Source organism: Sus scrofa, chromosome 16, assembly GCF_054392235.1.
Source record: "Sus scrofa isolate SSC_HxYL_T2T_F1_AM1 chromosome 16, Sscrofa_HxYL_maternal_Yorkshire_Landrace_v2.0, whole genome shotgun sequence".
In the NCBI taxonomy this organism is placed as follows: Eukaryota; Metazoa; Chordata; class Mammalia; order Artiodactyla; family Suidae; genus Sus; species Sus scrofa.
In genome coordinates this window covers 90,431,720-90,457,814 of record NC_139398.1, presented here as the reverse complement: position 1 = coordinate 90,457,814, position 26,095 = coordinate 90,431,720, and the positions used below count along the sequence as shown (strand labels likewise).

The following is a 26,095-nucleotide window of genomic DNA, read 5'->3' as shown; positions in this document are numbered from 1 at the left end:
GGCTTTCAGACTGTGGACCACAATCCTCGGAACGCAATATATTTTATTAAACACACACACACACACACACACACACACACACACACACACACACACAACTGAAACAACGTCCTTCCCACTGATACTTTCTCTTCTATTTCTTTGAAGAAAAGCTGGGCCTGCTGTTGGGTAGAACCCACAACCTGACAATAAACCTGAATTGCTTCGACCTCTTTGCATCTTCCAGGAGGCATCACCAGAGACCCATGGCCACAAGCCATGGTCCACGAAGTTGTTCCTATGTAGCATGAGACACCTCGGTCCCTGGAGCCACAAGAAGCATGTCTTTGGGACACATTTGGCTAGATTCCCAGTGAGGCTTCTAACCACCACCACTGACTGAGCCCTCGTGTAACTGAACCTCTGACTTGAGCTTTGGTCCAAGGGGGTTTAGACAACTTGATGGAACATAGGTGTTATCCGCAAACATCCCTCGGAACTTCCTTTGTTTAAGGAGCTCTTACTGACTCTGAAACGGTTACATGTCAACCGAGAGACTCTTGGGATTATAAACTCTTAGCCCCAGAAGAAATTGAGTGGGTCCCTCCTTGCCAATTTTTGTTTATTAATAAGAAGGAAAGTACCTACGGGCTAAATCACCAAAGCCAGCCCATGGCACACAGGGACAGCGCAGTTATGTGAACTGAATTAAGGAACATGCGAACGTGGGCAAGGCCAAGGCCACACAGCAGGTGTCAGGCTGGGGATGCAGGCTCGGGCTCTGGGCTGGCACCACGGCACCCGTGGTCTGAGCTCGGCTTCATGGCAGGCGAGGAGCTGCTGGGCCCCAGCCAGAGCCCTCCCCACAGGGTTGGAGGGCCACAGCCACTCTGTAGTATCCAGGAGGGCCTGTGGGCCTCCCCCACCTCTGAGTTGAGAGCTGGGTGGGAGCCAGGGCTGCCCTGAAGATGGACTCTCTCGTAAGCTCATCTGAAGGCAAAACCCTTACCCTTGTCTCATTAACTCCATGTTTGGATGAAGTTAGGTTGGGGGTGAAAAGAAACGGGAAGTTTTGTTTATTCTAGATTCACATCCACGGAACGGCCTTCACAAGAGAGATTAAAGTAAGACTCTGAAATGAAAATCATTCAAGAACGGCCAGGCCGGTAACACGAAGGGACAGAGACCCACTGGGGACTCTTCCGCCTCCTTCTCACCCAGATGTGGCTTGCATGTTTCTCACTTATAAAATCCAAGCTCTTTTTAGCCACTGGTGAGTGCTTATGAGGAATTATGAATAGAAATTGTGAACGATACTGCTCGGCCTGAATCGTGGTCTGTCAGTGGCGTCTTAGGGATTCAGAGCGCTTTGGACAATAGATGGTTTTTCTCATACAAGTGAAACACCTGTCAGCTTTCCCAGTAAAGGACTTTCACAGGAAGCCTACTAAACTCTGCCAGCACCTTCCCACGAGCCAGCAAAGGTATTTTTAAATGTCTTCCACTATATTTCATGGTTCCAGGGGCAGCAGAAATGGCCTGTGGTGTGTGAAACCTCTTCATTTCACCAAGCGCACTAGAATCACCTGAAGCTGGGAGTTACGTTGTGGCTCAGCAGGTTAAGAACCTGACGTGGGGTCTGTGAGGATGCAAGTTGGATCCCTGGCCTCACCCAGGGGGTTAAGGATCCAGTGTTGCTGCAAGCTGCCGTGTAGGTCACAGATGCGGCTCAGATATGGCTGTGGTCCTGATTCAACTCCTAGCCCAGGAGCTTCCATGTGCCATAGGTGCAGTCTTTAACAACAACAAAAAAAAAAAGGTCCTGAGGTTTAGACATTAGCCATGAAACGTGTGTGTTTTTAGATTAGTGGATCTATTTTGGGTCACCAAATCCCAGAGGTGAGGATGGAGCGGCCCACAGTGGTGCCAGTAAATCTCTGCCCCCCTCCCCGCACCCCCCGAGGGAGAACCATACCGCCACCCCCATCACCCCAAATGAAACCTCCTCTGAGACCAAGCAGTGCACGTGCCCAACCTGGCCGAGCTCCGGAGCAAATTAATAGCCACTAATTCTGTCAATAAAATACGAGGCTGAGAGGCAAGTTTCCAAATGCGCTTACACAGTTAGCTTCCTTCGAGGCCATCCACCACAATTAATGACGCGAATAAAAACAACTTTGGATTTCACAGCTTTCTTTTTCATCTTTGCGTCGCCCACGCATCAAAACGGCGGAGTGTTGAAGCCTGTGAGCTGGGAAAAGGGCCGGCAATTCAGGCCATTCTGTGGGGGTGCAGGCGGGTCCCTGTGCAGACAGACACATGCACACCCGCGTGCACACACTCACACACACACACGCGCTCACACACATGCCAGTCCCTGCAGTTTTCATTTTCTGGCGAGAACATATATAATATATTTACATGCAGAGTTGTTAACTTAATTGATGTACCTGCTAAAAGGCCTTGCTTCTTCCTTGGCCGTTAAAAGCCCGTGAACTTCAGTGAATAAACGAACGTGTTTTACCCACTACAGTCCCCTTGGCATTTTTCCTTAACAGGAACCCAATGCATCTCACGGAAGATTTTACTAGAAGGTGTCTCAGGTGAGAAAACGTGTTTGCTCACTTCCTGGGTGACCGGGGGCTGAGGCGCTTGAGATGGCGAGCCGTCACCTGCAAGGAGCCGCCAGCAGGTGGCTGGACGGGAATCGGGCCCCATCGGCCCTTCCACCTCTGCTGCGCCCTCTCGGCTTCTCGCCCCGCACACGTTTCACCAGCACATGGACGGTTTCACAGGTGTGCCATAAGGACACGTATTTAAAATAGATGCTAATCACCTGCATCTAACAAATTGCACCAAAGAGCCGTTGAGGCAGCGTCCTGGGGAGAGGACCCAAACAAGGCCAGAGGTCGCGAAGCAGACCCTGTCAGAGAGCTCGGCTTTGAGTCCCCCCTCCCATACCTGTCTGCACAGGATTTTGCACCTGACTCTCCACACTGCCTTCTGCCCTTCACCGTCCACACAAACCCGCTGCAGCCAACAGTCCACACAGTTCCCCAGCACAGGGACGTGTTTTCAAACCTGAGCAAGTAGGGAGAACATGGGGGACTGTGCGGGGCGGGGGGGGCAGGACCGGGTCCCGCCAGGGATGCTGAGAGTCTTGGGTCTCATTCTGCAGACAGGTGGTCCCCCGAGGCCCTTGATCGGGCGGCTGTACGTCTGTGGTATGGCGGAGGCTGTGCAGCAAGGCTCAGGGCGGGAGGGCTTGGAGGCAGGATCACAGTGTTTGGAGGGTGCAGGGGAGCCGGAGGAGTGACGGCTACGAGGACGCCCAAGAGGAGGATGGGGAGGCAGGGAAAGGCGGCAGGAGACCCACTGCAGGCATCACTTGTCCGCTCTCAGGGGCCTTCCCATCGAAACAGTCAAACGCAAAAAGCTCAGTATCTTTTGAGTCCATGGCTTAGTGCATCTCGTTTCCCTTCCCGTTTACATTCCCTCTGCTTAGAACCTAAATTACTGCTCGAGAGTCACGTCCTCTTTGAACAAACCCCATGTCTTTCCACTGTGAACAAGAATGGACGGGGCCCGGTGCTGGCTGCAGGTTGCTCTGCTCTGTGCCTGCGGACAAAGACCACGGACCAAAGACCAAAACTCAGGGTGTTCTAAATACAGACACTCAGGGAGTTCCCACTGTGGCTCGGAGGGTTAAGAACCCAACTAGTATCCATGAGGATGCGGATTCAATCCCTGGCCTTGCTCAGTGGGTTAAGGATCTGGTTGCCATGAGCAGTGGTGTGGGTTACAGATGCAACTCGAACCTCGTTTGGCTGTGGCGGTGGTGTAGCCCGGCAGCTGTAGCTCCAGTTCAACCCCTGGTCCAGAATCTTCCATGTGCTGCAATCCTGCCCCTAAAAACAGAAAAAAGAAATAAATAATTACAGACATCCAGGAGTTCCCACTGTGGCACAGTGTCTTAAGGACCTGGCATTGCTGTTGTGACGTGGATCCAATCCCTGGCCTGGGAACTTCCATACACCACGGGTGTGACCCCCCAAAAAAAGGCAAACAAGGATTCACAGTGACCGACATCCTCTAACACCTTGGGCATCTCCTAAGAGACCCATGTCCCCTAGGGTTCTTGTTGGGTTTTAATGGGCCAGTGGATTCCACATCGGGATTGTTCAACCAGGCAGTGAAATCCATTGAGAAATAATTGAAAATTTCCAAAACTTCAAAAAAAAAAAAAAAATAAGACAAGTTACATCTCCTGCTTTTAACTCCTGTTGAACTGAACAGTAAATACTTGAAAGGCACCCAAGTCCATTGCCAGGAGCCCAGCCATCCAACAGGAAGCAACCTGAAAGCGGTGTGGGCGGGTGACGACGCTCGCAGGGGTCCCAGACCTCAGGGAGAGCCTCCGACCAAGCCTGTCGCTCCGGGTTCCGTCATGGTCTTCTTCCTCCTCTGCTGCCTGCAAACACTTGAGTCCACGGGTATTTACGGCGCTGGTTTCAGATCCAGGCGAATGCAGCCGGGCTCTCTGCCCCTTGGTTCCTGGCCGTCCGTGCTGGCCGAAGCTGGGACACACAGCCTTGTAAGTCAAGAGGTCAGGGCCGGGGGGAGCACCCCTCCCTCCTTCCTGCTGAGTGTGGTGAAGGCTGGTCCGTGTGCCCACAGCTGAGCCAGGCTGAGCCCTGTCCCACCCTGGGGATCACAACCCATAACAGGTAGACCCGTCTCGGCCTCCGACGGAAACCAGAGGGCTTTCTGACAGCCCGTGGCGGCCACCACGCCATTGTGCCCACGCTCTCAGGTCAGCTCCATTTGCGGGACCTCAGTGGTCTCTGGAAACGTCTGGCTCTTTCAAGAGCCTGTGGGCCCTCACATCCCCCGTCGTCCTGGTGGAAAGGCGCCAGCACGGCAGAGACCCCGGCTTCATCCCGCTGGGCTCCACCCCAGGAACACGCTGCCGGATGGTCCACTGCGGGCATCTTACTACCTGTTTCCTCTCCTCGCTCCTTCGCCTGGAGCCACGCCAAGCCCACGGACCCCGACTCTCTCTCCAGGTGACCCCAAAGCCATCCTGGCTTAAGGGCCACTGGTTTAAGCCACGATGTCACTTCATGTGGAACAAAAAAGCCCTGAACAAGGGCAATTGTCCACAAAGCCACACTGAGGTCAAACAGCAGCTGGGAAGCGTGTGTGACTTGGGAAGATGCGCACGGCGGTGAGATGGGGCTCGGACAGCAGTCCTTTGCTGAAAAGGATTGTTGGGGTCTCTCGGTTTAAAAACAGGGTTCACCTGCTTTCTACCATCAGTTACATCAAATGCACCCCACTAAAGCAAGGTGTTAAGATTGGGGGAGGGAGGGGGTGAGGACAGACAGACGGCCATGAGAACTCTGCACTCGCTGTGCAATCTTCCTTGACCCTATAACTGTGCTAAACTATAGAGTCTATTTAAAACGTCAGACGTTCCCATTGCGGCTCAGTGGGAACGAACCTGACTAGGATCCATGAGGATGCGGGTTCAATCCCTGGTCTCGCTCAGTGGGTTAAGGATCCATCATTGCCGTGAGCTGTGGTGTAGGTCGCAGAAGCAGCTTGGATCTTGTGTTGCTGTGGCTGTGGTGTAGGCTGGCAGCTGCAGCTCTGATTTGACCCCTAGCCTGGGACCCTCCATATGCCGCCGGTACAGCCCTAAAAAGCAAAAAAAAAAAAAGTCAAACACGCAAGTTGCACATTGCTAACATGTGATGGCCTGTCTGATGTGAGCAGCACACTGCGAGGGCAGGGCCCAGCCTCCCGCGTGTCAGCACAGCACGGCGCTGAGCCTCCAGCTACCTTGAGGCTGCCTTGCAAAGGGCCTGTTGCAAACTGGCCAAGAGAGGCTCCTTGGGGAGGCGGGGCTGCACCCAGGCCAGAACCGTCGCCCTCCAGGGTCAAAGGGCCACCCTTGCCCTCTGCACCCGAGCCTCACGCCTCCTCCACGCTGCCCCTCCCCACCCCACCCCCACCCGCCAACATCCACTGGCGTCCGTCCCTGGTCCCTAGAGACCACGCTCCCGGTCTTGCCCCAGTGGCCCAGGCACCCATAGGCATTTGATCTTCTCACAGCCGTCTAGGGGCCGATGTGCCTCCTGTACTAAGGGCGGAGGAGGGTCAGCAAGGATGGGTACCAGCATCCCCGCACTGGGCCTGGGGGGCCAGGAGCGCCTGGCGTCAGACCCAGTGGCCTTGCCAGGCCTCCTCCCCTCCTGGGATTCTGCGCGTCCTCCCCTGTCAGAAATGACATTTTTAAAATTAAAACAGTGATGCTTTTTTTTTTAAAAAAAAAGTTTGTATTTAATTTTTTTTATATTTATACATTGTAACATGTATTTTGCCTTAAAATTTTCATAGCTACCTTGGAAGTATTTTAGAAGAAAAATGATATTTGGGAAAATAAAAAAACAAGTCGGTTACTCTTGTTTTGGGGCATCTCGTTCACGCTTTCTGGTGCAAGTACATAGTCCAAGAAAAAAAGAACGTATGTGGCGTACACTTTGAATACAACTCCTTTTTTAGTGTTTGAATCATTATTATCAGCGGAAAAGAGACAGTGAAAATCGCGGTTACTGTAAGGTAAGGAGTGATCTTGCTGAAAAGAAGACAACAAAAATTGAATAAATATGTCATATATGAATTACGTGGTCTTTTTTTTCCTTTTTTTCTGTCTTTTTGCCATTTTCTTGGGCCACTCCCGCGGCATATGGAGGTTCCCAGGCTAAGGGTCAAATCGGAGCTGTAGCCACCGGCCGACACCACAGCCACAGCAACGCGGGATCTGAGCCACGTCTGTGACCTACACCACAGCTCATGGCAATGCCAGATCCTCAACCCACTGAGCAAGGCCAGGGATCGAACCCGCAACCTCATGGTTCCTAGTCGGATTCGTTAACCACTGCGCCACGATGGGAACTCCGTGAATTACGTGGTCTTTATCTTATTACAAGTCGGAGCATTGCCACCCTCTGAGGACAAAACACCAGACATGCGTGGTGATTCTTAAATCCAGTCCTCTTTGATATGCTGATTGGCCTCCATGCAAATCATGCTTTGCATGTATTTCGTGATTTTGTCACAGCTGAAGGTGCACTTTCCCAGGTAGAAAGCTAAGACTTACGATTGCACAGAGAGCTTCATAAGCTTGACTTACAAATGCTGGGTAAATTCAGACACTGCATGGACCTCGCGTGTCCCCTCGGCCAAGCCCCTGAGTGGCTCCCACTGGGCTGTGGGCTGTGGGCTGGGACGAGGTCTGCGACACTGGCCAGCCTAACCCAAGAAGGGAGCCTCCTGCAGAGCCTCGGGTAGGAGGCCACTGGGGCCCTCAAAGAGCCACCTCAGCCTCATCTGCAGGGCAGTGCCCCTCCCAAGGTCATGGAGGGCATCTGCCCGCCTCACCTTGTTGTCTGAGGTTCTCTGCCCAGTGATTCAGCCTCCAATGTGCCCGCGCTGCCCCTTCTGCAGGACCGCTGTCCAGAGCCAGGGCTGGGGCCCTGCCCAGGAGGGCATTCAGAGCTTACTCTCCGTCACCTCAAGGGGGACACGCCGCAGGTGAAGCCGGAATGGCCTATGGCTGCCTCCAGCACCCTGCCAGGCTGCTGGCGCTCCTGTGAAAGAGCCCTGAGAACAACCCGGCTCCCCAGGCCTCCGAACCCTAAGAGGCAGGAACCCCCTTGGCCCCTTTCCCGAGTGAGAGGTTTGCTGCCTGTGGCTTTTCCTGGCCTCTAGGTAACAGGCAAGAGTGTGCCTGGCGGGGAGACCCCGGGGCCCCACTCCTGCAGCCTGCAGCCCACCTTCGGGCTAAGCCCTCTGCTTGCTCCCTTTGCAGTGAAGGCATGAGGAAGGGGGCGGTGCAGGTTGTTGGCTTCTCCTGAAGCTCTAACTCGAGCCACGGTACGCAGCCTAAGTCCCGTGTGGCCTCCTGGCAAGTTGGCTTCACCTTCTTTAAAAGCACAGCTTTACCTCCTACCTCCCTTCACCAAAGGTCCAGCCCCACGGAGGCCGGAAGCCACTGTGTTTCTCATCAGGGCCTGGGCTCACCCCTGCCGACCCCCCCCCCCCCCCCCGCCCCAGACAGGCCCTCCTGGAGACAGCAGCCCCCTTCGCGGTAACTCTTGTTTATATCCGGGCCCATTACCACTTAACGGACTATTATCTGAGGAAAGGGAGTATCACTAATCATTTTTAAAACAAACTGTTTATCCACTGCTTGAAGGCCAGAAAGAATAAACCTGGAACAGGCCTCAGCCTCCTATTTAAATAAACTAAGGCCTGAAACGGATCTGCTCCAGGCAGGAATATGCAGGCCCCGCCTCGTGTGCTCCCTGTAGCTGCAGGGCTGCAGGGCTGCAGGGCCGAAGGGCTGCAGGGCTGGAGGGCTGGAGGGCTGCAGGGCTGCAGGGCTGCAGGGCTGCAGGGCCGAAGGGCTGGAGGGCTGGAGGGCTGGAGGGTTGTCTTGCTCTCCAGGGTTGAAGCACCCCTGGGAGTCCGATAGCAGGAAGGATGGGGCCCAAGGGGTCCGGGCTGGGGCAGGACTCCCCAGGTTAACAACAGGTCCTGGCTCCCAAGGTTACAAAGCACACCTCCTCTCCATCCAACCCCCGACTGCCCCCACGCTCCCCACAGGCCCCCCCCCCACATCCTGCTGGAGCCTGGGGACACTGCTTCTATGGTCCTGCACCTGGGCTACCGGCTCCGAACGTCCAGGTCTAAGCAGCCAGTGGCCACCCCCACAGGAGGACCACAATCAGGTCTGGCAGCCACGAGCCCCAGAAATGAAGAGTTGGGGCGAGGCTGGGTTCAAGGACCCCCCCACCCTTGATCCTGAGGATTATCCTGAGGGGCTGTAGCTGGACAGAATCCGGGCGACCTGGCGCGCTCGCTGGCGCCGCCATCCAAGCCAAGCCACGAACTTCGCGCGTCCACGTGGGCTCCTTGCCTCCTCCAGGCAGTCCTCCAGTAGGTTCTTGAAGAGAAGCGCTGGGCGGGGAGAGGTTACTAAATTTGCTTGGTCCGCCCGTAAACCCCTCACTTCGCCTGGTAAATTCCCTAAAAAGGAGAAGAGGAGGTGTCTCAGGCTACTTGCTGGCCGGGAGCCCGGCCCCGTCGCCAGCGGCTCCCTCGAGCGCCCTCGGCCCCGGGCCCCTTGTGTCCAGTTCCTTCCTGACGGTGCGGCCCCTCGAGGCCGGTGGCGCAGTCAGGCTCTGCGCGGGTCCTGGGGGGCGGCCGGGGGCGCGCGAGGTCCCCGCCCGGTTCCCCTCCTGGCTGGAGGATCCGGACGCGCGCCCCGAGGGCGGCCGCCAGCGCGGGGCGAGTGTCTCCGCGGCTTGGCTTAAACCATCCCCGGCTCTGCTGCCCAGCGCTGCGCGGGTGTCGTGTGCGTGCAGGAAAGCCCCGCAAAAAAAGCGAGCAAAGGAGGCGGACGCGGGGCTGGCGGCGGCTCCTCCCTCCCCGGCGTTCGGAGGGCGCCTGACGGATCCCCGCTCGACCGACACTCGGAGGCGGCCCTTTCGGTTTGCGGAGGCTGCAGTGTGGCCCGGCGCCCCTTCCCCGCGCGCTCCAGGCCGGCGGCCTCCCGGCCAGGCTGAAGGGCAGGGCCGGGGACGAGGGAGCGAGGAGAGAGGCCAGGAGGAGGGGAGACCTGCCAGGAGGAGTAGGGCCTTGGGTGGGGGATCCAGAGTGGGAACTGGGGTGGGGGTAAGTAAAGCCTGCTCAGGGGCCTGGAGCCGAGGGAGGCGGGAGCAGGGCCAGGATGGGGGCTACCGGGAGCCGTCGGGGGAGCCCGGAATGGGGCCTCCCCTGGGAGCAGGCGGACGTCGCGCGTCCCTGCAGGCTGGTGGATGGCCCAGGCTGCTGGCTGCTGCCTCCCTAAGGAGGCTACGAAGGGCCAGAGCCCTCTCCCCGAGGGGATGGGAGCCCGAAAGTGGCGGGACAACTTCAGCCCGAGGCTGGACCCAGGCCTCCCAGGCCGTCGGGGCGGGGACGAGGGGCGATCTGCCCCGCAGGGAGATTCGGAGCTGCAGCTCTGCCCTCTCCTCCGCGCCCCCCCTCCCCGCCCCCCGCACGTCCCGGCGCCCGGGCCAAGGGCTCCGCGCCCGGCCTTAGGTCCCGCGCTCTGCGTGCTCCCTTGATCTGCCGCTGCTCTGCTCTCCCGCTTCCGTCCCGGTCGCTGCCTTTGAGGGCCTCGAGGTGACCCACGAGCATTGCACAGGTGGCGACACCGCGCTGGAGGACGGCGGGTCTGGGGGTGCCAGCGGAAGGACGTGCTCAGGCAGGAGAGCCCCGGACGGCTGGAGACTGTGAAGAAAAGACAGTTCCCCGAAGAAACGTTTGCAGCAGTTCCTCAAGGGCCACGCCTGGGCTAGGAACAGACCCTGGGTGATGAACTTCGTCCGCGAGCCCCCGTGGAGAGCACGGCCACGAGCAGGGCCGCCGGCGTCCACGCTCCCCGCGCCGCGGAGCGGGCCGGGGCTGACGCTGCCTCTCCCAGCTGAGTTCGCCAGGGCATCCATTGGCCTCTCCAGTCTTCCTGGGCCACGTGTCCCCATCTGACCTGCTAACGCACCTCCCAACCTCCCAACTTTTCTTCGGAGCCGAGAACGCGCCCCCCCCCGCCCCCCGCCGCCGCCCGCCTTGGCAAAAGATGGGTGCGGGAGCCGGGTGCGCGGGGGACCTAAACCCGTGCCGGGCGAACGCGACGTATCCTTCCCGTCCCCAGGCCGAGGCAGCTGGCTCTGCTGGTATTAGTCCGGCCAGAAAACAAGGGTTTTCCCCCGTTAGGCGACGTCAGGGTTAAAATGTTCCCGCTGCCCTTTCCCTATACCTTGGCGGCAAGACCTGCCCGCACCTTTGTGGGCCTGAGTCCAGCGGGGCACGCACAGGCCCCGCACGCTGCGTTTGATCAGCCTTATTAATTCCAGCTGGGCTCTATTTGTTTGTCATTTTCCCCTTTTCCTCTGGAATCATTATTTATAGCAGAGGGGGGAAAGGTGCCTGCTAGCAGACTGGAGGCAGGGAGGGGATTTCTGACAAGGAGAGGGAGAATGTGAGTTTTCCCTAAAGGTCACCAGCAGGAGGGGCCTGGTCCCATCAGCTCCCTTTTGAATCATTACTCAAGGGCATTAACTAATTACCCGATCAGAGAAATGAAAAAAAAATATTCTTTAAAATAACCCAAGGTAATTATAACCCTGTTGTTGACACTAATGATTAATAATTGATCAGGACTTACACACAATCAATTGTCAATTTATCTCCCCCACAAAAAATGTGAGCACTGTGCAGCGTTATCTCGTTTCTTCTCTCTGGGCACAGCCTCTGAAGATCCAGCGACTTCCCCCGCTGGGAGGCAGCCCCAAACCTCACAGTTGCTTCTTTAAGAATCTTAGATTTCATTTGTTTTCTGTTTCATCCAGAACAAAGTAACACTGGGACACATTTTTCAAAAGTCTTTTCCGTATTGTCTTGGGGCCACTCTTAAACAAACAAACAAAAATCATTCTTCCTCTTTCCTTTTACCTGGGGTTGCAAAAGAACAGACAGCAGATTTCATAACTCATTCCATTTGCATGATATTAGCAGAAGAGCCTTCCTTCCTATCTTCCATTTTTATCTTTCTTAGAAAGAGGGAGAACACTGCCCTCGGGAGAGGATGTACAAGCCCATTCTCTGCTTGGAGGGCGGAGGCGCCTTTGTCTGCAGGAGCTGCAGGTGAACCAGCAAGGGGGAGCGTGCACTTGGGGGTATGTGCTCCCTAAAGCTGGGGAAGAAGCCCCTACCATCTCCTGAGGTCCAAGGGCACTGCATCAAACACCAGTTTCCTAGCATTCCAGCCCAAGCAAATAAGAGAGCTGGCGTGTGCTTTCATTATGGCCAATAGAAAGTAATTTCCAGCAAGTGGAAAATTATATTGTCATAGATTACTTCTCCTTATAATAAGCCTTTAAAATATCGGTAGGGATTTGTCACTTACATAAAGGTTTGCAAATACATCAAAGGGACATGTCCCCTTTGCGATTTGTCGAAATTCAAATGATGGCGATCACAATATCCACACATCACAGACTGTTGCGTGTTGTTCCCATGACTGCCTCTTGGGTTAACACATTTGGTTAAAGGTTTAAAACGCTATTTTTGTAAAAAGCCGTGTAAAACAACACATACTTCATGAGTCTATTTGCATCCTTAATTGGGGGCTAAAATGAACGCTTCCCTTGGGATTGTCAATGCACCGGGGAAGTAAAGAAAAGCTAAGTGGAAGTAAAGGGTAATCATTGTAGACTGTTTACTTGGGGGAACGCTCTAATAAGCCAGCGTCTTATTTACATTTGAAAAGGGATGCCTCCAACTAAACAGATAGATTGCTTTGAATTTTTTTTCCCCCCAAACTGATGTCTGTGTACTTTGACTCTAGCGGAGAAAGTTTGGGGCACATTTATTCTGTCACGTTAAGAAACAAAAGATGGACTTGACTCTTAGCCTCTTGGATAATATTTAAATGCGATTTGCAGTGACCCTAAAAGGCACTCGGGCAGTGGAGGGCGGCTGCGTCGTCTGCCTTTTCCCGTGGCGGTTCGCGCGGGCCAGGTCTGCAGGTGCCGGGTAAACAGGCGCGGGAGGACTGCCTCGCGGGCACCCGCCGCTCCCGCGCCCCCTGGACCAGCTCCGCGGCTGCGGCCGGGGTGCGGGCTGCGCGGAGCCCCTTCCCCTTCCCCGCCCCCGCCCCGCGCAGACAAAGGTGGATGAAGTTCTTTTCAAGTTTCAAAGCCAGTTGCTCGGCAGCTTTGCAGAAACAATAACTCTTTTATTGGGAACAAATGTTGACATTTGATGGGCGCGGGAGGCAGCGGCCGCCGGGCAAACGCTCCCCCTGCTCTCGGCAGCGCCCGGCCCCCGGGGCCCACCTGAGATGAAAGCGCGAATTCCGATAAATCGGCGCTAATGCGCCCGGGGCCGCGCGGGGCAGGGGCCGGCTGGCCGGGCCGCGCGGGCTCCCTGCGGGCGGAGGGGAGGAGGCCAGGCCCGCGTCCCCAGCGCCCTGCCCTCGCCGCCGCGCTTCCCTCTCCCCCACCTCCGCCAACATCTGCCTAAGTTTAAATGGGCCGAGACGTACGGTTTGATTAGCTAGCTTTTACGGTAAAGCAAAATAAATGAACACAAATCAGATACAGGAGCCTCCTTCCCCAAGGAGGGTCGCTTCCTCTGTCTCCGTCCCTCTGTCTCATTTCTTCCTCTCCCCTCCTTCCTACTGATCTGTGTGGAGAAATCCTAACTCACTCTGCGCATCCTTAAAAAGATTCCTCTAAACACCTGCAGGTTTTATGTGCTTAGTGCGCATTTAAAAATCAAGTTTTCCAGAAGGAAATTCAGGTCAGGAGGCAGGGTGGGTAAGTTATGGAAATCTCTCATAATTTGTTGGACATATAAACATCAAAGAGGATTCGTTAGCGGGGCTAATCTCCTGAGCTGCTTTGAGTTTTCACCAACTGAAAGGTGCACGTTGTCCCTGAGGAGGCCTGGGGAATGTGTGTGTGTGTGTGCGTGTGCATGTGTGCAGGGAAGGGATCGGATGGCCAGGTAAAACAATCTTCTGTTCCAAAGGGAGCAGCTTTTGTCCAGGCTTCAATTTCTGAACATATGCAAGGAGATCAATTTTTACTTGGGGTTTCCACTCGCCACGTTTTCCTGAGATGGACTGCTGTCAGTGTGTGTCTCCATTGCGTGGCAGGACCTGTCGGTGCTTCATTTGTTAAATATTGTTAACTTTCATGCATTTCACTGAAGTCTTCAAAATACTCAAATGATAATAGTCCACAGAACAGAGCCATTGCTGCCATGTGCTTTGTATTCCCTGCTGATCTTGGAAATGTGGCTAATATTAATGAAAGCCAACTACTTCATGCCTTAGTAGTGCAGTGTGACAAGCTATCTGGAGGGAAAATCATTATCTTCACGGACCTTCTACAGAGGTTTCATCTAAGACAAAACAAGCAGAGGAGCACCGGGCTCACTTTTATGATGTCCCCGGACTGGAATTTGTGTTCTTCCAGACGTGCTGCCACTGAGTAGCCAGGCTGCCCACGTGAGAAATCCCCCCTTCGCCAAGAGATAGCTGGGATGCAAACAAGGCCAGATCTCTCACGAGGGGAGGCCCGAGGAGAGAAAAATAGTTCTCTACCCCAGAGATTCGCTTCCTGCTCACCTCCAAGTGCCTGTCTACTCAAAGCCAACAAAATGCCCGAGAAGGAACAGAAAATGGGAACCTTGGTCAGGCCCTGCCCCTGCAGTCAGACCACATGGCTCCTCCCCACGGGCGCGGCTCTGTGACCAGTTCACAGCCCCCTGGCTTCGCCTCAAGTATCTGAGATTACTTTCAAATACCCCTTCTAACAAGACCCCAGCAAGAGGCCACTAATTTCTACAGCACAAAAAGCCACTGGAGAGAGATCCGTTTGTCAATATCAACTGGTCCAGCAATTTCCCATCCTCAGACACATCGGCCTATCGGAGCTGGCAGATGTTTAGACAAGATTTTATAAATTGTTCAATATCAGCCCATAATGAACCCCAACTGACCATTCCAAAGCAGCTAAAAGCATCCGGGACGCCCCCCGCTGGGATCCAATAATGCTCTCAGGCTGCAACATTATTAATCATGGAATAAAATAGATGAACCTCTTGAAAAATAAGTGTATGATTGATTAAAGGGCAATCTAAGAAGCTATTATTCTTGTTTTATAACCGTAAGTTATATTCACTCAATTTATCTTCGGAGAGGAAATAAATGATTGTTCATTTCTTTTCTGAAATTATATTATATGGATATCCATATAATTCTGCTGAAAATTAAAGTGACAGTTTTGCTGCTTTTATGATACTAATCAAAGGGAATATGTTCCCTGACTACAAATTCTAGGCTTGTCCTATAATTAGATAGTGAGTAACACAATAGCAAGGCAATAGTCTAAGGTTCTTTAAACTTTTCTTTCCCCCGGGGTAAGGGTAAAAGGGCCATTGAAAGGAAAATAAATCTCTCCTCCCAGATTTTTGCCTTGTGTTTAATGTGAGTTCTATGAAAAGGAGCATTAGGAGTCGTTCAATAAATCTGAATAATCTACACCAATTTGGATAATTCAAGGTTACAACGAGCAATTGTTTTCCTCAATAATTTATGGCGGGGGTAACTATTAATATCCACGTTACCACCGTTGCCTAAGTCACCGAGGAGGCTCAGTAAGCCTGGACCAGAATAAATGCAAAATGGATCCCAACATCCCAACTCGTCATTTCTGCATCATTTTATTTTGCCAGGCTTTTAAAGTGTACCCACCCAAATAAGCTGTTTGCATATTCAGAACACAAAATGGGGATTTTTTTTTTACAACCTATGTGCTTATGAATAATCTAAAATCATGTATCTCCCCACTGCGTACACTTCTCTTCCATCTGCCTTTCTGTATAAGCAGGAGAAGGGAGAGATAATTTTACAGTTTCATTAAAAACCCTGAGGTCAGACACCTGGGGGGAGGGGTGACTATCTGCCAGGCTCCCTGCCCAAGTCACTCTTCCAGGACAAAGAGCCCCAAACACCACGTTGTTGTAGACTAGTTTGCTTTTATTTACAATTTAAGATATAAATTAGTAAAGAATTGTTGTTAAACAACCAACAAAGATTGTATAACCAGCGATGTTCAAATAAAAACCAGGCAGAATTTATTTACAAAAAAGTTTAGATTCCATTGCAATACAACTTGCATAAATTACTAGAAGCTTTATATCATTATAAAAATAAATATCAAATTTGTCTCCACTTCTTAAGTACTCAAGTTCTATAATCACATTTTATTTCTACTGTGTACATCTTTTACAAATAAATTTTACAGTAAGTCCTATCACACCTATAGAATATATACCGTGGCAATGAAGTGATCAATTCAAGATATCCTGAGAAAAAAGATTGTTTTCAAAAGTCACACATACATCGGGGAAGCTATTCTATGCCAACAAATTCACGTATGTCCAACAAAAGTCTGTTCCCATAGAGTCTGTGGGTTGGCAGTGCCCTGTGGATCCTTCTTTTACTTGGGCACAAGCTGCGGTCTGGATTGAGACTGATTTTTTTATATCTGTATAAGTACGAACTTGGGAAGAAAGAATGGCCTGCTGACTTTTTTTTTTCCAAAGCAATTGTGACACCTACCTGTGGACCAAGGAAAAAACCAAGTCATCCCAAATCCTCCAGTCCCCCAGCAACACCATCTCATTATACAGAGTCCGCCTGAAATGCGTTCGCCCCTTCCACATCCTCAAGAGCTGTGAGCAATAGTTTTGCCTACGTGTAAAGTACAATTTTTTATTTTTTTTGAAATCGTGCTGTCAGCCAGGCAAACTGCCTGGTCCTGCTTAGCCCATGTGGGCACAGGGGTGACCTGATCAAAGGCCAGTGCTTCTGTGTCTCCCCAGGCTGGCTCTGCAACATCATCCATAAAGGGCTTTGCTCCCCCAAGTTTCGGGAGCTCAAGCTCACCAAAGCAAGGGTCTACTAAGTGTCTCGTGTAGTTTTAAAAAGGGGGGGTTAAATTGCATACAAACACGAAGTTAATCATCTATTTTTCCAAAGAGAAAACAACTGCAGGGGTGCAATAAATACATTCCAGTTAAAGGAGTGATTCTTTAAAGCAGATCTTGAGTGAAAAAGAGAGGCTCTCTAAGCCCGGGCCGCTCTCCTCTTAAGAGATAAAAACCAGGGAAGACTGCAATGCCCCGTCCCCAGACCCCGTGACAAGAAGCAAGAAATAGACATTAAGCACGTTTCCAGAGCAATTGGTCCAGGAGCTCCCCAAGAGGGGGGACCCCAGGGAGCCCACTTACTTGCATTCTGCATGCGGCCCTTCTATAGGTAGGGCTGGACGCCCCCACCAACCATGGTGCAGCCCTCACTGGCATCTGTCGGGGGAGGGGGCAGTTAGTCAGAACCTGACCCCAGAGCTAGCCATCTGTCTCCCAGAAAGCCGCACAGCTACCAGCCCGCACCCCCACGCTGTGACCTTGCCCCTGGCACCCCGCAAGCAGTTTGGGGGACCTGTCTCCACCTCCACTGTCTGAGAGACACCCTTTGGTCCTGGGTCCTCCTCCCCCTTGACCTGCTGTTCCAGGTCTTACAGGCTCCCCCCTGACCTAGGGGCGTCAGAGGGACAGAAAGAGAAGGAGAGGAAGAAAATGGGCCCTGTGTTCCGTCTTGAAGACGTGAAAACCTAAGGCCTCGGGGAGGAACCGCGACGTTTTGCTTCCTTCCAGCCCAAGGCAGGGGAGGAGGTGCCGCCAAGCTCTATTAGCCACAGAAAGCGCGAGGCTTAGGCTCAGTCCGCAGGGAGAAAAGCCGTCATTTGCATCTAGTGGCGAGGCGGGTTTGCCAAAACGAAAACAGTCGCGATCATGCTAATAACGGCAGTGACAATACATCAAATGGCAAGTCAACAATACGGGCGAGGCCCGCGGAAAGGCAGGGGTCGCCCCACCCCCACGCGCTTTCTGCCTGCCCGACCCCCTCGCGTCTCCCGCCTCGGAGTCCCCAGGGCGGCCATCCTCACTCGCTCGGGGATCGCCCCCCTTCCAGGGACAGGGCTTCTCCCAGCCGGGCCTACCGGGGCCCCGGCCTCTTCCCCGGCGCCCCGGGAGCGCTCCCCCCCCAGGGGCCCACCGGCTCGCCCCCCCCAGGGGCCCCGCGGGCCGCCGGCCGCCTACCTTTCTTGGGCTCGTAGCCGCCGCCCGGGGGCCGGTAGTGCGCCTCCAGCGGGTGCGCGCCCGCCTTGCCCGCGTCGCTGGCGGCCTTGGGCGCGGCGTGCAGCGCCTCTCCGGGGGCCCCGGCCGCCGAGTTGTAGCGCAGGAGGCCCTGGCCCTGCAGCGCGGCGTTCAAGTTCCCGTAGTTTGTGTAGTTGCCGTAGAAGGGCGACGTGTAGTAGAGATGGCGGCCGAGCAGCGGCGACGCGGGGTAGGGCGAGCCGCCCGGCGGCGCCCCGGACGAGGCGGGCGCGGCGGCCGCGGGCAGCCCCGGCGGCGCGCAGCCCGGGCCCAGGCTCGGCTGCTTGAGGTCCGACGTGGCGATCTCGGCCAGAGACCACAGCTTGGGCTTGCTGGCGGGCTGCGGCGCGCCCGGCGACGTCCGGCTGCCCAGGGGCGTCTTGCCGCCGCCGCCGCCGCGGGGCGCGGCTTCGGGCGGGGGGCTCAGCAGCGGCGCCTCCACGCCGGTGAGCGGCGACGAGGTCACGGGCTTGGGCGGCGCCAGGTCCCGCTCGCCCTCGTCGTCGTCGTCCTCGTCGTCCTCCAGGTCGTCGTACTTATCCTTGCACTCGGAGCCCGACTCGCACAGGGGGTCCCCGGCGCGGCACGGCAGCTTCTCCCCGTCCGACTCGGCGGAGCACGAGTGATCCGTGAGCGAGTCGACGTGCAGACTGATCCCTGCAGGGGCGCGGGCACGTCTGTGGCAGCCGGGCCCCTCTGCCCCCTCCCCCCGGCTCCCTCGCCCTGACCCCACCCCAGCGGCGTCCCAGGGGGAAGGGCTCTCCCGGGAGCCCCTGGACTCCAGGCCCAGATCTGAAGGGTCGGCCGGCAGGCCGCGTCCCCCGCCCCCGCGCCCTCCCGCGCCGCGGCCCGCCTGGGAAGAACGCTCCCGCGCCCTCGGCCCGCCTGCGCGCCGCTCACCTTCGTCCTCCGCCGACGTCTCGGTGCCCTCCTGCGCCTTGTGGGGACTCTCCTCCTTGCCCCTGGCCGCGTCGCCCTCGTCCTCGTCCTCGTCCTCGCTTTTGTTCCTGGGGGCCCACGTCATCTTGTTCTCCTTCTTGAGGCGCCGGCGCGCGTTGGCGAACCAGGTGGACACCTGCGTGAGGGTCATCTTGGTGATGATGGCCAGCATGATCTTCTCGCCCTTGGTGGGGTAGGGGTTCTTGCGGTGCTCGTTGAGCCAGGCCTTGAGCGTGGCCGTGGCGTCCCGCGTGGCGTTCTTGCGGTAGGCTGGGTCGTTGAGCTGGTACGGGTAGGCCGCGCTGCCGTAAGGGTGGTAGCTGATGGCGCCAGACATCCCGGTGGTGTGTGCGTCGTACGGCGCGCCCTGCAACCGACAGGAGCCTGGTGAGCGGGTTGCCGGGGGACGTGACAGGCATCAGCGCGAAGGCGACCCCTCCGCCCGCCCGCGGCCGCCTTTCCCACGGTGTCCCCCGCGCTGGAGCTGTGCTTCCCTCAGCAACAGAGCAAAAGGACACAGCAGGTCTTTTCAGGCCAGCTGTTGATCACGAACAGCGCTGCAGTTTTACCCTCGAATTTTCGAACGATTTCACTTTCCGGTGATGGCGTATTTTCCCCCAAACGCCTCTGAGCCTCGGGGTACAGCCCGACGCGAATACAGACGCACGCACAGGCCCACAGGTAGCTTCTTGATATCTAAATTTCTCCAGCCCTTCCAAGTGCTGCAGCCTCCCCCGGCCCCCCTTCCCCGCCCTTCTACGGTTAAAAAACCACCCCGGAGCCCCCGCTCCGCTATTCACCGCTCTAAAGCTCGGCAAATCCAATTTGCAACTCAGAAGCCAGTCACCGTTTCGAATTCTTCAAATACGCGGTAATTAGCATTTTAATTCAGCCTGTAACGTTTAAATTCCAGACTTTTACAGCCTTTGCCCGGGCCCCCGCTACTCCGTCGCTGCCCTGGAATTCAGCCGAGGGCGGGAGGTGGCCACAACCCCCCCGAAACGGCCTCCAAGGTGTAAAACGCGCTTTGCTACCACCCGGGCCGGGCCCAGCCGCAGAAGCCAAAGAGCGCGGGCCCACCCCGGGTCGGGGATGTGGGACCTGCTCTCGGTGCGCGGGGCACCGAGGCGGCACTTGCGGGCCATATGGCCTCCGACACGTTTTTCGAAAGCGCGGCCTGTGGGACAGATTAAGTCTGAGACCTGGCCCGACCAGGCCGGGCCCCGGGGCCGCCGCCCGATGCTCCCCTCCCTTCCCCAGCCTGGCGACCCCGAGCCCCGCAAGCGAATGCTAAACGCCCTGCCATCGCCCCGGAAGCCCCAGTGGCCCCGACCCTCGCGCGCTTCTCCCAGAGAACCCAGCCCCGGCCGCTGTGGACGCCTCGCCCGGCTTCGGCGCGAGAAAGGACAACCTAGCGCAGATCCCATCCCGACCCCAGCGGAGCCGCACTTCACAGGCTCCGGAGGAAAACGACCCCGGGAGCCCAGGGGAAGCAGCGCGGCGCGCTCGAGATCGTCTCCGGCCAGCCGCCCTGCCCCTCGCCCCGGCCTCTCGTCCCGCCAGCGGCGCGGCGGCTCCAGAGCCACCGCCCACGGCTCGTTCCCCGCGGCCCCGCTCGCCTCTGCCCGGCCCCGCTCCGCCCGCGCCACGATCGGGATCTTCCGCCTCCCAGCCCGCTCTCCCGCGCGCGGTTACCATGTAGGACGGGAAGCCGGCGGCGGCGGCGGCGGCGTCGGCCGAGTACTGCAGCGGGCTCCCGAAGCCCGTGGCCGCCTGCGCGGTGAAGGCCGCGGAGCCCGGGTAAGGGCTGAACGCCGAGCCCGACGCCGAGCGCGCCAGCTCCTCGCTGCGCGGCGCCGCCAGTGCCGAAGCGCCGTACGCCGGGCACGAGTAGAGCGCCAGCGAGCCGGGCGCCTGGTACAGGTAGCCCTGCGGGTAGGACATGGTGGGCGCGGGGCGCGGGGCCCGCGTCACGCCGAGCAGCGGGCAGGGCGCGCGGCGCCCTCCATCCACGCCCGGCCGGGGCGCGGCGCGGCGGCGGGCGCGGGGACCGCGGGCCGAGACTGGCCGGCCCGCGCACTAGCCCGGGCGGCCCGCGGGCCGGGGGAGCGGCGGGGCTGCGGCGGCGGCGGCGGCGGCGGCGGCAGCGCGGAGCCGGTGGGCGCAGCCGCGCGCCAGGCCGGCGGTCGGGGTTTGGGGTAGTCTGGAGTCGGGAGTGAGGAGTTGAGGAAGGAGCGCTCGAGTTTCCGAGGGACATTGGAACGCGGAGCTGTCCGTCACGCGCTCATCTGCATATTCGGGTGCCCGCCCCCTCCCCTGCTCCGCCCGCTCCGCCCGCACCCGCCGCCCGGTCGCGGCCGGAGGAGGGGCGGGCGGGGAGCAGGAGGCGGGAGGCAGGGAGGGAGGGAGCGGGAGGCGGGAGCGACGCACAGGCTTTTGTGGCGCAGTCGCCTCTCGCGCAGCCCTAGCCCGCGGCCCGCGGCCCCGCAGCCCGGCCTGGCCGAGCGGTGCGCACCCCTCCCACTCGCGCGGACTCCCGGCCCCCGCCCCCGCCCCCCCCGCCCCCCACCTTCCGCGGCCAGCCCCCCGGCCCCCGTCGCGCGGGCCCTCTGCCCCTGATCCGCCCCAGTTCGGCACGCAAGGACCAGGCAGAGGCCATCCGCTTCCACTTGGGGGACGAATGGCCCGTGCCCCCCTCTTCGCCGCGAGGAGGTCGGCCCAGGTGACTGCGCACGGGACACCAGTGTCCGGGCCGGGAGCCACGGCGAAGTGGAAGCGGTGTGGCACCGAGGCCCGTGTCCTCCTGGGGGGGGCGTGCGCGGCTCTCGCTTCCACCTTCCTCGGTCCGTCCAGCCCGCAGCACGGCGCAAGGCTCCCTGCGTGGCCGCGCGTTTGGTCGCCTGCCCCGCCGCCCGACATGTCCCCGCGGGACCCGGATCCGGGGTGCTTTCCTGGCGAACTGCCAGGAGGGCCCGGAGGTGAGCTTTTTGCCCCAAAGTCCTTGTGGAAACCCCGTCCGAGTGTTAGGGCTCTGCGCTCTAGAAAGTGTTCCAGCGTTCGCCTCCGTGCTTCAGCCGGCAAGACGCCGCCCCCAAAGGGTTTTTTGTTTTATTATGTTTTAATAAGTTGTCTCCTCTCTCGGATTTGTGTTGTAAAGCACTCGGGCGAATGATTGTCACCGGACAGACCGCTGAAACCTCGCCGTCACTCGGAAGGGACGAGAAAGCGACAGGCTGGTGGGACGGCCGGCGCAGTTGGCAGCACAGGTGGCTCAGGTAACATGCGACCTGGAGGTGCCTAGCAGGGCCAGGGGGCAAGATGCTTAGCAGAGGGCCCTGGAAAACACCCTGGCCCCATACCTCCTCCACCCTCCCTCACTGAGGCCAGTGGAAGAGGGCGTCTGGCGACCCAGTTGGGGGAGGGGGTCAGGGGAGGCTCCCTGGTGGGCATTCAGGACACCCACGGAGGGGCCGGCAGGTGCCACTTCCTGGGAGGCCTTCTTGGGGGGTTGACCTGCTGGGGAGAACTCTGTAGGTGGCAGCTCAGGCCTGAGGCTCCCTACCCCCCACTCCCCACTGGCAGCTCTAGGCTCCCAGCTGGGTAGTTTAGGCGGCTCCAGGAGTGGCCAAAGTTGTAGCATTTCCGTCCAGGTAGTGCCCGCATCCCTCTGCTGGGCGCCGCTGTAGCTCAGGAGCAAGCACTATGCTCTAGCCCTGGCCTGACCCTCTGCAGAGCCTTGAAGGCAGCCAGGCAGCATTTGTCTTTCCCTAGGTCCAAGGGACCCATTGTAAACTGCAGCGCAGGGCTTGAGCAGACCCATCCGCCTTGGGCCGCAGGCGCCTTGCTCCTGGTGGGTCGGGTCCAGGCAAGTCACACCAGCTGCCTCCCCCACTCACCCCCAAACCACTTGCCCCAACCTGTCCTCCACACCTGCTCCCCCCCCACCAAGCTTCTTACAAACCCCAGCTGGCACCCTCCACCTCACCCCCAAACACTCCTCTGCTGCCCCCATGCCCAGCCCACGCCACACACTGCTTCCCACGCACTCGCACTCTGGGCCAGTGCAAGGACCAGCAGGGCAGTTTCCACAATGCTGTGACCCCCGAGGAGGATGTTCTGATTCAGTTCAGGACCAGATTTTAAGTCAATGATTGCAGCATTAAAAAGGAAAGAGAAAGAGAGCCAGAGGCCCCAGCAGCCCCGCGGAGAGCGCCTTTCACAGGATCCATGGCCTTTGTGTCTTCCTAGGAGGGAAGTCGGCCAGGAAGAGGCCATAGGTGAGACAGGCCCACGTTAGCCCAGCAACTTAAACAGCCACAGATCAGGTTACAGGCCTCAGGTTTGCTTCCAATTACACCGTTTAAGTGAAAAAAAATCTGGTCTAATTTTTATCTCCAAGGAGCACTGGCCCCAAGAACTTCCATTTCTAAAGACCAGCTCCTGGTAGTGTTTCATTAGCATTTGGGACTGGCTCCCCCTTGCCCCCCCCCCCCCCACAACTCCCCACCCCCATCTCTGCCAGGGGCAGAAAAGAAAAGAGCGAATTATTACAAAAACATCCCCCGTTTGAAGCAGAAGCTCCGATACACTCGATTTTGACATCAATTAAGTGTATAACCAGACATGGGCACGTGGCTTTGGAGGGTCCCACGTCGCCAGGGTGCATCTCCAGAAACGGCCGCCGGCTCCTCGCCCGCCCTGCAGCTCAGCGCTGCCGATTCCTAAGACGGTCTCTGCTCTGAGTGTATTTTTTTTTCCTCCAGCAATTATACTCCTCCACTGAAATCTAAATTTTCCGTACTGCTGCCTGCTACTAATAAAAACCGTCTACCTCGCACTATTAAACAGTCGAATCGCGCTACACGCCGTTTTTATTGGTAGCGACTGTAGCAAATTAAAATGCCTGCGCAGAGACATTAAAACTTAGGCTTTGCATTGTTATCGGGATATATAAACTCCGTTTCGCTTTAAAGGTCTCCGATTTTTAAAAATCACTTTCCCTTTTCTAGATTAAAGTTGGCTTGGTCTTCTTAAAAAAAAAAAAAATCAGTCGAAAGAGCAGTCTGCAAGCATCGGGACGCGACGCGGTGCTCCGCGCGCGGCCGCCTGCAAGGGTGCCCAGGATTCGTTGGAACTGCGTCTCCGTTCACCGCGGGGAGCGCTCGGCTGTGCCCGGGCCCCACGGCCGCCTATCTCAGGCAGCAGGGACCTAGATGCTTCGCTCAAGGGCGAGGAGGGTGTTCAAGGCCTCTGGATCACCTGGGTACCGATGGGCACTTGGCTTCTGTTGCTTTGATTTTTGCCCTCCGAGCTGTAAGGGAAGAGAATGCACGCAGGGCCAACCGGGTAATTGCCCGAAAGCGCGCTCAAAAGGAGCGATTACCCTGGGCACGGTTTCTGGTTTATGCAGGATCCTCCCCTAGGCCCCTTGCGGGAGGGCGTTTAAAAAGGACGCGCGGGGGCGGGGGGCACTGGTTAAGGCGGTCACATTTCTGTGTCTTGTCCCAACAGTGGCCGATGCGTTTGGAACAAGTCGGCGTGGACATGCAGGTTTCCTGGAGGCCAAGCTCTGGGAAAGGGCAAAATCGCGGGCTTGCCGTCCCAGTCCTTCCCGGGAAGCGGCGGTGGCGCGGGCCAAGGCGCCCTCCACACGCGCGGCCAGTCCTGGGGTTCCCGGCCGGCGGGCAGGCAGGCAGGCCGAGCAGTGGCGCGGCCCGAAGTCGTGCGCGCGGGCGGCGAGGGGGCGCTGTGGCTCGCGGCTGCCACCTCGTCCCCGCAGCGGCGGCCCTGGCCACCGATGGGCGGCGGGCGCTCCGGCCCTGCCTCCTCCCTCGTGGGCTTAAATCGGGGAAGGACAGTACCGCGGCAGCATTTCAATAAAGCCTGAGCCGCACTCGACCCTTCTCTCACTCCGCCCGTCGCCCTGTCTCAGGCGGAGGTTGTCAGGCACCATTCGGGAGTGTGTAAATGGGGGGGTGTCAATTACGATTAGGCAGACACATTTACATAGACCCCCCCCCCATGAAGGAACATCTGCAGTGTGAGTCGTTGCAGGGTATCAAGGCACATTTCCAGCGTGTTCCCTAATCGAGTTTCCTAATCCAGTTTCCTCAGGCCCCAGAACTTCTAGGCGGGACTGCGGAGCGAGAGACAGCAAGAACGCGAGGGGAAAAGCACGAGAGTTCCGGTCGGCCTTTTTCTTTGCTTCTCTCTCTCTCTCTCTCTCTTTTTTTTTTTTTGTCGCTATAAATTGTACAAAATTAAAGTCAAAATGAAACAAATATCTTTCAAGCGGCGTCGAGCCCTCTCACTGTTCCATGCATACGTTTGATGGGTGTCAGAGGTTCTCAAACTCGCTTCTGATGCAGCAGGTGGAAACAAGGTTGGAGCCCAAGCCGCAGAGGCTAAGGGGTCCCCGCCGCTCCCGTCCGAGAACCCCGAGAGAGGACGGGGCTCGCGCTTCTCAAAGGGACTCTGAGGCCTAGGCCCTCCGGACTGCACCGCGGGAGGGGACCCGAGGCTGGGACCCGGGTGGCCTGGCCGGGCCCGAGGATTCAGGGAAGGCGCCTCTGCACATGCTGGGCTCCGCCGACGACCCGGCTCCGCACTCGCCGGCCCGAGCCCTTCGCCCGAAGGCCGGCGAGATCGTCCTCCCGGTTCCCTTTCGCGCAGCAAGTTCTCAGCTTTTAGCGGACGCCCCGCCTCCAACGTGCTTCCGGAACTTTCTCCGGCGCGGCAGCCAGAGATTCCTTTCCTCGCCATTTCTAAGCATCCTGCAGGCGCCGTCTCGGGCCTCCCCGCTCTTCCCCGCTCCCCGCCCGCCCAGGTCCGCGGCCCCTCCTGCCCCAGGTCCCCGCAGGCGACCGCGCTCCTCGGGCCCCGAGCGCGACGCGGGGTGGGGGATGGGAGCGGCGCGGGCCGGGCCGGGAGGAGGGATCCGAGGGTCCAGGGACCCGTTTCCGGAGCAGCGGAGACCCGCGCGCCCTCGTTTTTCAATCGTGGGCTGTTTGGAAGGAGAAGTGCCCCGGAGTCCTCGGCCTTCCACGTTCAGGGCCGCGCACACCGGCGGCCCAGACACACGCGCGCGCTCGCGCTGCCCGGGGAGGTCCGCGCGCCGCGGGAGCGGATCTGGGCAAGTGGAGAGGCACGGAGTTGTCCGCGCTCGCTTGCTTTTTCGCTTTTTCTCTGTCTTTTCTTTTCTTTCTTTTCTTTCTTTCTTTCTTTCTTTCTTCCTTCCTTCCTTTCTTTCTTTCTTTCTTTCTTTCTTTTCTTTTCTTTCTCCCCTCTCTCTTTCTTTCCCTCTTTCCTTCCTTCCTTCCCCTTTCTCTTG

General features: G+C 57.5%; 2 protein-coding genes across 9 annotated transcripts; one reads left to right on the top strand and one right to left on the bottom strand.

Annotated features, from left to right (window-relative positions):
• Positions 1–587: 587 nt before the first annotated feature.
• IRX2 (iroquois homeobox 2) lies at positions 588–20,843 on the bottom strand. Of its 4 annotated transcripts, none has more exons than XM_021076829.2 (5): positions 20,461–20,843; positions 18,727–19,132; positions 17,770–18,483; positions 16,897–16,971; positions 588–3,887 (listed from the first exon to the last, which is right to left on the bottom strand). In XM_021076829.2, the coding sequence occupies exons 1-4, from the start codon at positions 20,707–20,709 to the stop codon at positions 16,919–16,921; spliced, it is 1,422 nt and encodes a 473-aa protein (XP_020932488.2). In that variant the 5' UTR covers positions 20,710–20,843; the 3' UTR covers positions 588–3,887; positions 16,897–16,918. The 4 variants fall into 4 exon arrangements, with proteins under 4 accessions (XP_020932488.2, XP_084857889.1, XP_020932486.2 ...); XM_085001763.1 differs by lacking the exon at positions 588–3,887 and adding an exon at positions 8,936–9,075; XM_021076828.2 differs by lacking the exon at positions 588–3,887 and adding an exon at positions 15,716–16,225 and having other exon boundaries at positions 20,461–20,842.
• A 539-nt stretch (positions 20,844–21,382) lies between these two features.
• Positions 21,383–25,046, top strand: IRX2-DT (IRX2 divergent transcript). 5 transcript variants are annotated; one of them, XR_014830854.1, is made up of 4 exons: positions 21,383–21,743; positions 21,923–22,040; positions 22,537–22,630; positions 23,775–23,916. XR_014830854.1 is itself a non-coding variant. In XM_013984942.3 (3 exons), the coding sequence occupies exons 1-3, from the start codon at positions 21,446–21,448 to the stop codon at positions 24,650–24,652; spliced, it is 792 nt and encodes a 263-aa protein (XP_013840396.2). In that variant the 5' UTR covers positions 21,383–21,445; the 3' UTR covers positions 24,653–25,046. The 5 variants fall into 5 exon arrangements, 1 of the variants encoding a protein (XP_013840396.2); XR_014830855.1 differs by lacking the exons at positions 22,537–22,630; positions 23,775–23,916 and adding an exon at positions 24,871–25,046; XR_001301978.3 differs by lacking the exon at positions 22,537–22,630 and having other exon boundaries at positions 23,775–24,111.
• Positions 25,047–26,095: the final 1,049 nt, after the last annotated feature.

Bases quoted from the DNA above. Each gene is read 5' to 3' on its own strand.
- IRX2-DT (XM_013984942.3), top strand. From the start codon at position 21,446: ATGGCCCGTGCCCCCCTCTTCGCCGCGAGGAGGTCGGCCCAGGTGACT. The intron at 21,744-21,922 runs GTGAGCTTTTTG...TGTGTTGTAAAG, and splicing joins ACTGCCAGGAGGGCCCGGAG to CACTCGGGCGAATGATTGTC. The intron at 22,041-24,276 runs GTAACATGCGAC...TTGTCCCAACAG, and splicing joins TGGCAGCACAGGTGGCTCAG to TGGCCGATGCGTTTGGAACA.
- IRX2 (XM_021076829.2), bottom strand. From the start codon at position 20,709: ATGTCCTACCCGCAGGGCTACCTGTACCAGGCGCCCGGCTCGCTGGCG. The intron at 19,133-20,460 runs GTAACCGCGCGC...TGTCGGTTGCAG, and splicing joins CCGGCTTCCCGTCCTACATG to GGCGCGCCGTACGACGCACA. The intron at 16,972-17,769 runs GTAGGCGGCCGG...CTCCCCCGACAG, and splicing joins CGGCTACGAGCCCAAGAAAG to ATGCCAGTGAGGGCTGCACC.